Source organism: Lepidochelys olivacea (genome assembly GCF_965140295.1).
Source record: "Lepidochelys olivacea isolate rLepOli2 genome assembly, chromosome: 4".
NCBI classification, from domain to species: Eukaryota; Metazoa; Chordata; order Testudines; family Cheloniidae; genus Lepidochelys; species Lepidochelys olivacea.
In genome coordinates, this window is record NC_140414.1 from 126,243,723 (window position 1) to 126,257,424 (window position 13,702).

At 40.4% G+C, this 13,702-nt stretch overlaps 1 protein-coding gene across 10 annotated transcripts in view; it reads right to left on the reverse strand.

Annotated features, from left to right (window-relative positions):
• ABLIM2 (actin binding LIM protein family member 2) overlaps positions 1 to 13,702 on the reverse strand; it is a gene marked incomplete at its 5' end in the record, with an annotated part of 215,546 nt that overhangs the window by 40,884 nt on the left and 160,960 nt on the right. For 9 of the 10 annotated variants that reach the window (XM_084625588.1, XM_084625593.1, XM_084625590.1 and 6 more), the window contains 4 exons: positions 1,612 to 1,759; positions 2,429 to 2,478; positions 12,127 to 12,180; positions 12,826 to 12,927. In XM_084625588.1, coding sequence (XP_084481714.1) covers positions 1,612 to 1,759; positions 2,429 to 2,478; positions 12,127 to 12,180; positions 12,826 to 12,927 — 354 coding nt within the window. The remainder of the gene's footprint in view (positions 1 to 1,611; positions 1,760 to 2,428; positions 2,479 to 12,126; positions 12,181 to 12,825; positions 12,928 to 13,702) is intronic. The other variant, XM_084625589.1, reaches the window with a different exon arrangement.

Consider the following 13,702-nt stretch of genomic DNA (forward strand, 5'->3'; position numbering starts at 1 on the left):
AAGCAGATCTGCAACCAGACTGTGATTCAGCGAGTCACCTGCAGTCCCCTCTTGCTCTGTGGGGGAAATAATCTGTGCCAGACCTACACCTGAAATACATAATTTCCCTTGCTGTGCCAACTAAACTGCACTGACCAGCTCATCGGGTATAGGGGTGGGGCTAAGGTTCTCTTCGCTCCCCATCCACATGTGAAAGGGAGAATAGCTAAGGAATGATCAGTGGGGCACTCGGTAGCCTACAAACACTTGAAAGGTGTAAACAATAAAGAAGGAAAGGAATTATTTAGGACAGCATGGGGGATAGAACTAGGAGTAACTGGATAAAATTAAGGAAGGGAATAAAAGAGAGTGAATATCAGGAAAAAAACTTTCAAAGCCAGAACAATTTGGCTGTTAAATGGCCTTCTGAGACAAGTGGTGGAAACCCGCACTGGGTACACTGAAAACTACACTGGGCAAAACATCTAAAAATGTAACATAAGGAACAACTTGCATCAGCAAGGAGGTCACCACATAACCCACAGGGTCTTTTCTATCTCTGACTTCTGTGGCTCTGAATTTGTGTGTGTGATATTAGAAAATATAAGATAAATGAGTGAGTGGAAGCAGAATGGTAGAAACCTATGTCACATGGAGAAACCTATGTTACAGTACATTGCTTGTATAGAAAAAAAGTTTACTGTATGTTACAGACATTTTTATGGGAGAGGTTTTTGCCTCATAAGGGTTTCAAATAAAGCCTGTTATCTCAAAACACGTATAGATAAGCGGCATATCAACCCATCAGTCAGCCTTCTCATGGCGCATGTGCCTACACCATTTATTTGCATAGTCTATGCTCATTTCTGCCAGTTGCTTCTGGATGTGAGGAGTTTGTGGCATTCAGAAACAGCTTCACATGTACAAGGGCATTTGTGAAACATTCCCTGTGTGGGAAAAGTCTGATGGTATTTGAGAAGGGAAATCCCCTTGCTTTGGTTCAGTAGGATCCAAAACTACTTGTTTCTTTCCACTTGGTTCACTCTAGTGACAGATTCTGCTGCATCAGTTTTTCCCCCTCTCTTGTATTGCTGAGTCATAATTTCCTTAATATAAAGATGATGGAACCAGCTATCATATTACCAATGACTGGCACATTACCTTTGCTGCCAGATGTGCCTTGCAATGGGATGAAAGCTTTTGAAAAAACTGCTTCGCCAAATTGTTTACCCCAGTTGACCTGTATCTCCAGCACGGTGTAGCAGGGGACCCTCTCTTAGGACAGCTGCTCTTCAAAGGTATTTTCCTCTAAAGTTATCTATCATTTTGTGATTCATGTACTAAGAGCAAAATGTAGGTTCCTTTATTCCTGATGACTACGTCCCTGTACTCCCCCACTTCCTGTCAAGTTAAATGAAGAGAATGTGGAGAACACTTTCAGTACTGACAGCTAGTGAGAGCGGCATTTCAAAACAATGATCTGCTGGCTATTCCAATTTACATATATGGACTGTTTGGGTGGAGGCCCAAGGCAAAGAATGAAAATGTGCAGAGAAGCCTGTGGCATGGCTGTCTCTCTCAGTCAAGCTGCAATCCTACATCCACGACTAACTGTGTAAAGTAAATACTTACTTGAATATACGGTGGTTGCATTCTCTTGCATTTGCTGGAGTTGTTCTCTGTCAGTTCCAGGACCATGTGATAGTGACTGAGTATCCAAATCTGGAGAATTAGCTCTGGTGTCTGTCTCCCCCTTCAGAATCAGCCAACTGGTCTTTAGCTGAACAGAACAAAACCGAACTTTTAACGTTTGGATTTATTCTTGCAAATTCCCCCACATGGGAATTCTATGATCAATTTTTATTTATTGTAATTTTATACCAATCATCCACTCAGTCACAAAAGTGGAAGACAGATCCTATGCAATGCATCATGGGACTGTCTGTTCGAAGTTCTAGTATCAGATACTTAACATGATCCAGCTAGTTGAGAATGGGTTTCCTCTTAATTACCGCTGTTACTCTGTCCTTGTTTCAGAATATGTGAATTTTTTAAAATTAAGCTATTAATGCCCACAAGTGAATCAATGTTACTTTATTACTTTTTCTCATTTTAAAATAAATACATGGAATAAAAACACCTCCACTGAACCACCAAGGAGCATGCCTAGATTGAGTAAATGCATGCACTTATTGCATTAGTTCAATTCTCCCTACTTTTTGCCTCCCCTACTAGTTCCATCACTTGTAAAATTTAGATTGTAAGCACTTTGGGGGAGGTGCAAGACTGGTATATCTTCTGTGAAGGACCAAACACACATTTGCTGCTATTAACTAACTAGAATAATGATAAATAAAAATAAAATATCTAAAAAATAAGAGAGATTTTAAAATGGTACCCTTGAGAAACATTAACACCCTGCATGTTTTTCCTGCATTCTGGTCATTACCTTCCTATTGTCCTGATCAAAACTTCCATCCTCCCCCTCTGATCTTCTTACTGTTAGAATATAAAATGCATTGTAAGAGTTAAAACAGCATCATATCATTTGTTTCCATTTTGACTGTCATCATATTGCAGGTTTCTTAAAAGAATAAAATGATCCACACAAACAAAGGGATATGAGAAGTTGGAAGTGTACTGGTACGATATCATCGACCCATTTAAGCCATTATGAAATTATTAAAATGGTTTAATGCTGTAAATACACAGTATATGCATAAAATCTACTCTTCCAAGCATTTTAAAGTACCATTTTTCTAGGAAAGATGCTACTTTCTTGAGCTTGACTGAAGGGAAAAAAACCATAATTTATTGCACGGCTACACTACAGAGTTGACAGTGGTGCAGCTCCACCAATGCAGCTGTGCTGCTGTGAGCTCTCTAATGTAGCCTCTCTGGGCTGACGGGAGAGAGCTCTCTCATCAGCTGAACTAGTCCAGCCCCCATGCCTGCTGACACAGCGCTTCCACACTGGCACTTACGTCAGTGTAACGTATGTTGCTCAGGGGGGTGATTTATTCACCCTCGAGTGACATAAATTATGCTTACATAAGCTGTAGTGTAGACCTAGCCTTAGAAACAGATTGTGACTCAGCCTAACACAGCTGTCCAGGGGAGCAAGTCCCTCCTTTCCTCTGTTGCCATGTTAATGCTCTCCACATGGTATCTTGGATATAAGCAGGTTTTACACCTGGTCCTCATTCCTCTCCCCCAGGAGATAGGCAGGGAGGGTACAGCAAATGGATCCGCCACCTCAAAATGTCAGCCAGCAAAGCTAAACCACTGTGGGAGGGTTAGGGGTAGGGAGTTAGCTGTCCCCCTATAAAGGGCTGCAGTAAATCATTTCACCATCAGGAGCAGAGTCACATTCTGAGTCACAATTCCTTCCCCAGGCTCCTCCTGGGCTATGTGTTACCCTGACACAAGGCAGAGACAAAAATTTCAGTCCAGCCCTTAATAATCAACATCATGGCATTAGCGAGAGCAGGGTCTGCAGAAGGGTTGCAATTACCAACACTACTGCAGAAAAAGACAACCAAAGTGCAGCCTGTATTTTCTGAATTTATCTATTTGCTAAAGAATTGTCTGTTGAAATTTTTTTGCTGACACTAACGTGCCACTATGTAGTACTTTGTATTGAGTTACCAAGTCTGCTGAGAAAAAAAATCTTGCCACTAGAAGGTCCCAGCATTCTCCTCTCCCCCTGCTTTTCTGGCCATTTTGTGCCCTTTATTTCCAGACAGGTACAGATGTGCCTGTAAATGATACTGATCTGCACCCCAAAAATGATTTCACAACCAGCAGATTTTGCAGACATACACACGCCAAATTGCACAGACAACTTGCCACAGTTTGGGCCCGTGAGATTCAGCGTTTTAAAACATTGATGGATGCACCTTTTAAAAGGTGTCATAAGGGTCACTGTGGGGTGGCAGCAACTCTTCCCTACCTAGCCTTCGGCCCCTGACCCAGCATGTCTGCAGATATTTCATACAGCTTCTGCCCTTCCTGGGCAGACTGCATCTGCCATTAGCACTCAGCTGCTATACCTCTGCACCCCCTAAACCCCCACATAAAGGCAAAATTTTGATCTATGTTTGTATCAGTATGTAGCGGAGTGAAACTCCTACCCCTAAAAGTTGGAAACGGTGAACATTATATTGTCCCATGCATGCAGCACAGGGCAAGTGGAAAAGAAGTTTGAAAGACAGCTCTTGTCATGTGCACCTTGTACACAATAGGATGCAGGGCTGGTCAGGCTTCTGTACCAGGTATGGACTGGCCACAGAACTTCCTTCTCAGAGATACACACCAGATGCACTTCACTATAAGATCTTTTAATGTACTGCATGGTACCGCTGATAAGGTATATTACACAGAGCACTGCCTAGTGGTTGAAGGGTATAATACAGTTTAGCATTCCATTACATCATCCCCTTCCTGGAGGTGCTTTCATAGATTCATAGATATTTAGGTCAGAAGGGACCATTATGATCATCTAGTCTGACCTCCTGCACAACGCAGGCCACAGAATTTCACCCACCACTCCTACAAAAAAAACCTCACACCTATATCTGTGCTATTGAAGTCCTCAAATCGTAGTTTAAAGACTTCAAGGAACAGAGAATCCTCTAGCAAGTGACCCGTGCCCCATGCTACAGAGGAAGGCGAAAAACCTCCAGGGCCTCTTCCAATCTGCCCTGGAGGAAAATTCCTTCCCGACCCCAAATATGGCGATCAGCTAAACCCTGAGCATATGGGCAAGTTTCATCAGCCAGATACTAGAGAAAATTCTTTCCTGGGTAACTCAGATCTCACCCCATCTAATAGCCCATCACAGGCCATTGGGCCTATTTACCATGAATATTTAATTACCAAAACCATGTTATCCCATCATACCATCTCCTCCATAAACTTACCGAGTTTAATCTTAAAGCCAGATAGATCTTTTGCCCCCCACTCCTTCCCTTGGAAGCCTATTCCAAAACTTCACTCCTCTGATGGTTAAAAACCTTCATCTAATTTCTAGTCTAAATTTCCTAGTGGCCAGTTTATATCCATTTGTTCTTGTGTCCACACTGGTACTGAGCTTAAATAATTCCTCTCCCTCTCTGGTACAGAAGCACTTGCATAAGAGGAAAGTGATCAGGAACAGCCAGCATGGATTCACCAAGGGAAGGTCATGCCTGACTAATCTAATCGCCTTTTATGATGAGATTACTGGTTCTGTGGATGAAGGGAAAGCAGTGGATGTATTGTTTCTTGACTTTAGCAAAGCTTTTGACACGGTCTCCCACAGTATTCTTGTCAGCAAGTTAAGGAAGTATGGGCTGGATGAATGCACTATAAGGTAGGTAGAAAGCTGGCTAGATTGTCGGGCTCAACGGGTAGTGATCAATGGCTCCATGTCTAGTTGGCAGCCGGTATCAAGTGGAGTGCCCCAAGGGTCGGTCCTGGGGCCGGTTTTGTTCAATATCTTCATAAATGATCTGGAGGATGGTGTGGATTGCACTCTCAGCAAATTTGCGGATGATACTAAACTGGGAGGAGTGGTAGATACGTTGGAGGGGAGGGATAGGATACAGAAGGACCGAGACAAATTGGAGGATTGGGCCAAAAGAAATCTGATGAGGTTCAATAAGGATAAGTGCAGGGTCCTGCACTTAGACGGAAGAACCCAATGCACAGCTACAGACTAGGGACCGAATGGCTAGGCAGCAGTTCTGCGGAAAAGGACCGAGGGGTGACAGTGGACGAGAAGCTGGATATGAGTCAGCAGTGTGCCCTTGTTGCCAAGAAGGCCAATGGCATTTTGGGATGTATAAGTAGGGGCATAGCGAGCAGATCGAGGGACGTGATTGTTCCCCTCTATTCGACATTGGTGAGGCCTCATCTGGAGTACTGTGTCCAGTTTTGGGCCCCACACTACAAGAAGGATGTGGATAAATTGGAGAGAGTCCAGCGAAGGGCAACAAAAATGATTAGGGGTCTAGAACACATGACTTATGAGGAGAGGCTGAGGGAGCTGGGATTGTTTAGTCTGCAGAAGAGAAGAATGAGGGGGGATTTGATAGCTGCTTTCAACTACCTGAAAGGGGGTTCCAAAGAGGATGGCTCTAGACTGTTCTCAATGGTAGCGGATGACAGAACGAGGAGTAATGGTCTCAAGTTGCAGTGGGGGAGGTTTAGATTGGATATTAGGAAAAACTTTTTCACTAAAAGGGTGGTGAAACACTGGAATGCGTTACCTAGGGAGGTGGTAGAATCTCCTTCCTTAGAGGTTTTTAAGGTCAGGCTTGACAAAGCCCTGGCTGGGATGATTTAACTGGGAATTGGTCCTGCTTCGAGCAGGGGGTTGGACTAGATGACCTTCTGGGGTCCCTTCCAACCCTGATATTCTATGATTCTATGATTCTATTTATCCCTCTGATATATTTATAGAGAGCAATCATATCTCCCCTCAACCTTCTTTTAGTTAGGCTAAACAAGCCAAGCTCCCTGAGTCTCCTTTCATAAGACAAGTTTTCCATTCCTCGGATCATCCTAGTAGCCCTTCTCTGTACCTGTTCCAGTTTGAATTCATCCTTCTTAAACATGGGAGACCAGAACTGCACACAGTATTCCAGGTGAGGTCTCACCAGTGCCTTGTATAACAGTACTAAAACCTCCTTATCCCTACTGGAAATACCTCTCCTGATGCATCCCAAGACCGCATTAGCTTTTTTCACAGCCATATCACATTGGCGGCTCATAGTCATCCTATGATCAACCAATACTCCAAGGTCCTTTTCCTCCTCCGTTACTTCTAATTGATGCGTCCCTAGCTTATAACTAAAATTCTTGTTATTAATCCCTAAATGCATGACCTTACACTTCTCACTATTAAATTTCATCCTATTACTATTGCTCCAGTTTACAAGGTCATCCAGATCCTCCTGTAGGGTATCTCTGTCCTTCTCTATATTGGCAATACCTCCCAGCTTTGTATCATCCACAAACTTTATTAGCACACTCCCACTTTTTGTGCCAATGTCAGTAATAAAAAGATTAAATAAGATTGGTCCCAAAACCGATCCTTGAGGAACTCCACTGGTAACCTCCCTCCAGCCTAACAGTTCACCTTTCAGTAGGACCCGTTGTAGTCTCCCCTTTAACCAATTCCTTATCCACCTTTCAATTTTCCTATTGATCCCCATCTTTTCCAATTTAACTAATAATTCCCCATGTGGCACGGTATCAAATGCCTTACTAAAATCTAGGTAAATTAGATCCACTGCGTTTCCTTTGTCTAAAAAATCTGTTACTTTCTCAAAGAAGGAGATCAGGTTGGTTTAGCACCATCTACCTTTTGTAAAACCATGTTGTATTTTGTCCCATTTACCATTGACTTCAATGTCCTTAACTACCTTCTCCTTCAAAATTTTTTCCAAGACCTTGCATACTACAGATAATTACCCGGATCACTTTTTTTCCCTTTCTTAAAAATAGGAACTATGTTAGCAATTCTCCAATCATACGGTACAACCCCTGAGTTTACAGATTCATTAAAAATTCTTGCTAATGGGCTTGCAATTTCTTGTGCCAATTCCTTTAATATTCTTGGATGAAGATTATCTGGGCCCCCTGATTTAGTCCCATTAAGCTGTCTGAGTTTCGCTTCTACCTCAAATATGTAATGTCTACCTCCATATCCTCATTCCCATTTGTCATGCTACCATTATCCCTAAGATCCTCTTTAGTCTTATTAAAGACTGCGGCAAAGTATTTGTTTAAATATTGGGCTATGCTTAGATTATCTTTGACCTCCACTCCATCCTCAGTGTTTAGCGGTCCCACATGAGCCTTTTGTCAAGATTAATGCTGTATGAAATGCTAACAGAGAACAGGAGGAGCTTAATCTTACAGTATATTTCTAAGCAAAGAATCCATACATTTTAACCTGAACCTTGAAAACAGTGGTCAAAATATTCAAACATAGGGTCTGATGCTGCTTGGAACTCCAGTGGGCAGACCCCAGCACTTGCTAGGAATCCAGTCAAAGTCAATGGAGCAAAGCATGAATGCCAGGGTCTGCACATGCAGCGTTCCTTGAATCTTAGGCACCTAAATCTATATTAAGGCACCTACATCAAAGTGACCTGACTTGTAGAGCTGCTGAGCATTGGCTTCTGTGAAAATTGGGCTACTCAACCCCTCTGAAAATCAGGTCCTTTTTATATGGATGTCTAAATATGGACTCCAGGAACCCAAGTTCAACCATTTGAGCTCTCTGTTTGGATCAGTGATAAAATTGATGAAGGCCAAACTCTTTTTAAAAGGTTTAATATTGAATCAAATGTTTTGAAAATATGAAGATACTAAAAAAGAAAAATGCAATACCACCCTCCCCAGCTTTCCCATCCAAATTCACAGCCTGAAATCATGCATGTGACATTTTCCCAGCTCATTTTTATTCTGAATCTAGGAGTTTATAACAGGAACACAGAGGCTCTTAGCTACAACAAATCTGCTGGGCACCGCTGTAATTGAGACCTTTCAAAGTCAAATGTTTTGGAAGAGTTTCTTGCACTTTTTGTTTTAGAGAACATTTTTGCGCTTGTTTGTTCAAACTTGGTTTCTTCAACAAGAGAATGTTTTCTGGCTCCAACTCCTGAATGTCCTACTTCAATGCCCCTTTAGCTTAAGAAGCTGAATCATCAGTTGCTAATGTGTTTCTTCTTTAGCAAAAGATTTACACAACTTCTGCTGGGAACAAAAGGTTGTTTCCATTAGCCTCTACACAGAAATGGATACTTCATCACTCTCAATTTTTGTTTTCATTTAGAATAAATTAGTAGGTGCACTCCTGTAGAATCCCAGCCAGCCTCCATTTTCTACACTCCTTTTCAGAACCTTGTTTATATGTAAAACAAAGATTAAAATACATCTCCTCAGGGTATCCGCAGAGATGTCTGACTGACCTGCATATTAACATACAGGGCCTCTCACACCAATGTATATCAGGAATAACTTTGCTGAAGTCAGTGTAGTTACACCAGTATAAAACTGACAGAGGAAAATCTGGGCCTTGGTTGTGTACATCAGCATGGCGGCTGACATAGAAAACATATGGCCATGAAGAAAAACTCCCTTTTTCAGAGTCATTTTGGCAAACTAGAGGTAGCTATAAAATAATTAAGGATGACATGCTCAGGGAACAGGATGTTAGGGCCAGATCCTCAGCTGGTGTAAATCAATGTTCTACTGAAGTCAATGAAGCTATCCCGATTTACAACAGCTGAGGATTTGGCTTTCTGTTTTGCTTGTGATTTTCCCAAAACTCTCTCTAATGATTCAGACCTTTTTGCCTTGTCAGTAGCTTTTTTGCTTTTTTTGACTATTTATTACCAATGATTTGTAGCTCTGCAGAGGAGGAGAAATTAAAGGCTTTGGATAGACTTTAATGTTTGCTATTTATCCTAAAGCCAAGTGCTCATATAAATGGATTCCATCTCATTGACACCGAGGTGACCCTTGTATGTGATAAAGCATATTAAAGCACCACTGGACCTTGCTTTGTTCTGAAGCTTAACCAGAACAGTCTAATAGGTTATTTAAATGTCAGTGATTTAAACCTGTCTATGCAATTGCTTAGCATCAGACACTTCAGTTATGGAGAATGTGTGCACGCTGACTCACTGTACTCAATGTCAGTTTGACTGATATCGGCAATAGTGCTGATGCAATATACTTAAATTTCTATAAGGCATTTGACTTTGTGCCACATGACATTTTGATTAAAAAACTAGAATGATACAAAATGAACATGGCACACATTAAATGGATTAAAAACTGGCTAACTGATAGGTATCTAAATGTAACTGTACGTGGGAAATCATCATCCAGCAGGTTTATTTCTAGTTGGGTCCTGCAGGATGGTTCTTGGCCCTACACTAACATTTTTATTAATGACCTAGAAGAAAACGTAAAGTCATCACTGCTAAAGTTTGCAGACAACACAATGATTGGAGGAGTGGAAAAGAATAAAGAAAAGGGGTCACTTATTCAGAGCAATCTGGATCGCTTAATAAACTGGCCACAAGCAAACAATATGCATTTTAATATAGCTAAAGGTAAATGTATCCATCTAAGAACAAAGAATGTAAGAACTAAGAACTTACAGGATAGGGGACTCTATTCGTGGGAAGCAGTGACTCTTGAAAAAGATTTGGGGATCATGGTGGATAATCAGCTGAATATGAATTCCCAATGTGATACTGTGGCCAAAAGGGCTAACACAATCCTTGGATGTATAAAAGGGGGAATCAAGAGCACAGAGGGTTTTTAACCTCTCTATTTGGTGCTGGTGTGACTGCTGCTGGAATATGCTATGAAGTTCTGGTGTCAACAATTCAAGAAGGATGTTGAAAAATTTGGAGAGGGCACAGATAAGAGCCATAAAAACAATTAAAAGGTTAGAAATATACCTGACAATGACAAACTCAAGAAGCTCAATTTATTCAGCTCAGGGGTGACTTGATCAAAGTCTATAAGTACCTCCATGGGGAAAAATATTTGATAATAGGCTTTTTCAGTCTAGCAGGGAAAGAACATAAGAACGGCCGTACTGGATCAGATCAAAGGTCCATCAAGCCCAGTATCCTGTCGTCGGACAGTGGCCAATGCCAGGTGCCCCAAAGGAAATAAACAGACAGGTTATCATCAAGTGATCCATACCGTGTCACCCAATCCCAGCTTCTGGCAGACAGAGGCTAGGGACACCATTCCTGCCCATCCTGACTAATAGCCACTGATGGACCTATCTTCCATGAATCTACCTAGCTCACTTTTGAACCCCATTATAGTATTGGCCTTCACAACACCCTCTGGCAAGGAGTTCCAGAGGTTGACAGTGCGTTGCGTGAAAAAATACATTCTTGTGTTTGTTTTAAACCTGCTACCTATTAATTTCATTTGGTGGCCCCTTGTTCTTGTATTATGAGAAGGAGTAAATAACAAAGGTATAACAAGATCCAAATGGTGGAAGTTGAAGCTAGACAAATTCAGACTTAATATAGAAGACATAAATATTTATCAGTGAGAGTAATTAACAGTTGGAGTCATTTACCAAAGGTTGTGGTAGATTCTACATCACGGGCAATTTTAAAATCATGACTGAAATTTAAAAAAAATATACACTCTAGTTCAAAGGAAATTATTTTGGGGAAGTTGTATGGCCTGTGTTTTATAGAAGGTCAGACTAGATGATCACACTCTTCTGACCTTGGAATCTATGAATCAGCAGCATCCAGAGAGAAGCCCTTATTTATTTATTTATTTCTCCACATCCTTAAATCAGTCAGGTGTGAGGCAGAACATGATACAAACCAGAAGAGTCAATGCTCTCCCTGAAAAGAAACATGGGGAATTTCTATTTTACTGCTTCATTTGAAGCATTCATGATTTATACAGTTCTTTTCGAAGTCATGTGTTGTGTCAGATTATTATGTGCCACAAAAACATTTTCTGTATAGTTCTGTTGTTTAGTGACTTAGGTGCCAATCTTGCAATTGGGTCTGCCCATTCAGTTCCAATTGTATGGTGCAGATCAGAAGCCATCTTCAGTCAGGTTACTGCCTTAAAAAGGAATTTGTCCTCAGCGGATATAACCTCATTAAAGAATTGTTCTGATATTATGATAAAGTAAAAAAATCTTGCTGATGAAAGATGGATATTCAATATGCACCATATATCAATGAACCTAAAAGTTTATTTTTTGCTGTAATATAGACGCAAAAATTACCTTAAAATTTAGATATTCCCCAGGATCACCTGAAAGCAGTATAGTAATGTACTATATTTAACATACTATTGTATCATTCTGATAATAAACAAATTGCTTTAAGATCAGTATTAGCTTTAAATTAATAATGTACAGCAAGACATCACTATGCCAGCCACTTACTGAGTCTTCAGACTTCATGTTATGCAGAGAGTTATCAATTTTCTGTGTTACTTAATTCTTTTCCTTTTTGTTTTTAGATAATAGGGATTCTGGCATAATTAAATGAGAATACAATAGCACAACTAGTTCAGTGGTAAATATGCACTTCCTTAACAAGGGCATGCGTAGAAAACACTGCAGCCGAGAAAAGCAGACTGTACCATGCTGTCTGTAGATAGGGGGTTTCCTATAGATGTTATCTTTTACTCCAGTGTCTGAGAAAGAGGAAAGAAAAAGGAAAGAACAAAAGAGTAAGCAAGCAGTTTAGACTGTGCTTCTTCTGTTTAATTCTTAAAAAAAAAAAAAAAAGGAAAAAAAAAATCACTTGAGCAGAGACCATTCATTCATTTTAATGTGTAGTAACTGCTATTACAATACAATGCAACATTTCTCATCATTAGTACACACTTAAAACATTCTGGGCTGCATGGTAGCCCAAAATTTTCTATCAATCCTAAAGGGATACATTAATATGGCTCCTTACCCATCAGTTCATTTAGTAGATGGGTACTTAAAAAATTCAGCCTTACATCATATCCGTAAATTGAACAGGCCTGTGCAACCAGCAGTAACATTTAAGACAACAACATCTTCTAGGTTTAACATAAAATAAAGTTGTCTCTTTGGGCTTCTCCTAGTGCAAACTTGTTGATACACAGAAAAATGTGAAGCGTGTAACTCATTCACTTCTGAGATCATGTTTAACAGCTAACATATTTTCACTCTTCAGAAGAAATAAGGTTTTTTGTTATTGTTGTTCTACAGTTCACAAAGCAATGCAAAATCCATTGACAATTTAGGAGAAAATGAACATATGCCATCTTTAATTGAAGATTAAAAACTAAGCTGTGAATGCCTACCTGGAACATGGAAATGTCTAGGAGCCTGCTGATAGGCAGAAGGCGAAGATTTGCTGTCTGAATACATGGATAAGCTTGGAGTGCTCCGACCACTTTCACTGCCTCCAAGGGGAAGAGCAAAGAAAGCAGATAAAAGAAAAAAAATGGAAAGCAAAGTAGAGTACTTCAAGCATAAAAAGCTTACTCAAAATGACTTGTTAATCCAACATTTTAAAATAAATAGTTCTTTGTAAAACCTCAACTTCCTTATTGGCACCATGTCTGGTTTCTGATGTGACTCTCTTAGCAAAGGCAATACCGAACAGTGGGTCAAACGATAAACAGATCTAGGAACTGGAGTGTGCTATATCAGCAATAACGCATACTTGATGGATAACATCAGGTACAAGCATCAGCCCTGTAGCTCTGCTTTGAAATCTAACATTCTCTTCTCAGAATGTGATGCTGTTAAAAAGATAAAACAAAAGCAGCTTCAGGAATCTGTAGGTCCTTTTTTTTCAAACGGCTCCTTCGTAGCCTTAACTGAGCAAATATATTAGGGAATTTTAGCAAAGTTTAAGGTTATGGTGTTAAATTATAGCCTGCCCTTAAAACCATCAGTGAAATCATTCAGTGATGTTAAGTTAGTTCAAAGCAGGACTGCACCAAAAAGCAGCTGCTATAGCTGAGTCATGTCTTATTGGATATATAAATTACAAAATAGACTGCTGTTGAGATCTTGTACTAGGTTTATTCTAACTTTCCCCCCGATAACTCTCCACAGGATTTTATTTATATGCAGACAGGGTTGGATTATCAAGTCATGGATCTATAATGCCATAGCCAACTTGGCAGAATTTAAAGGTACAGAATATACTATTGATCCGTACCCATTTAT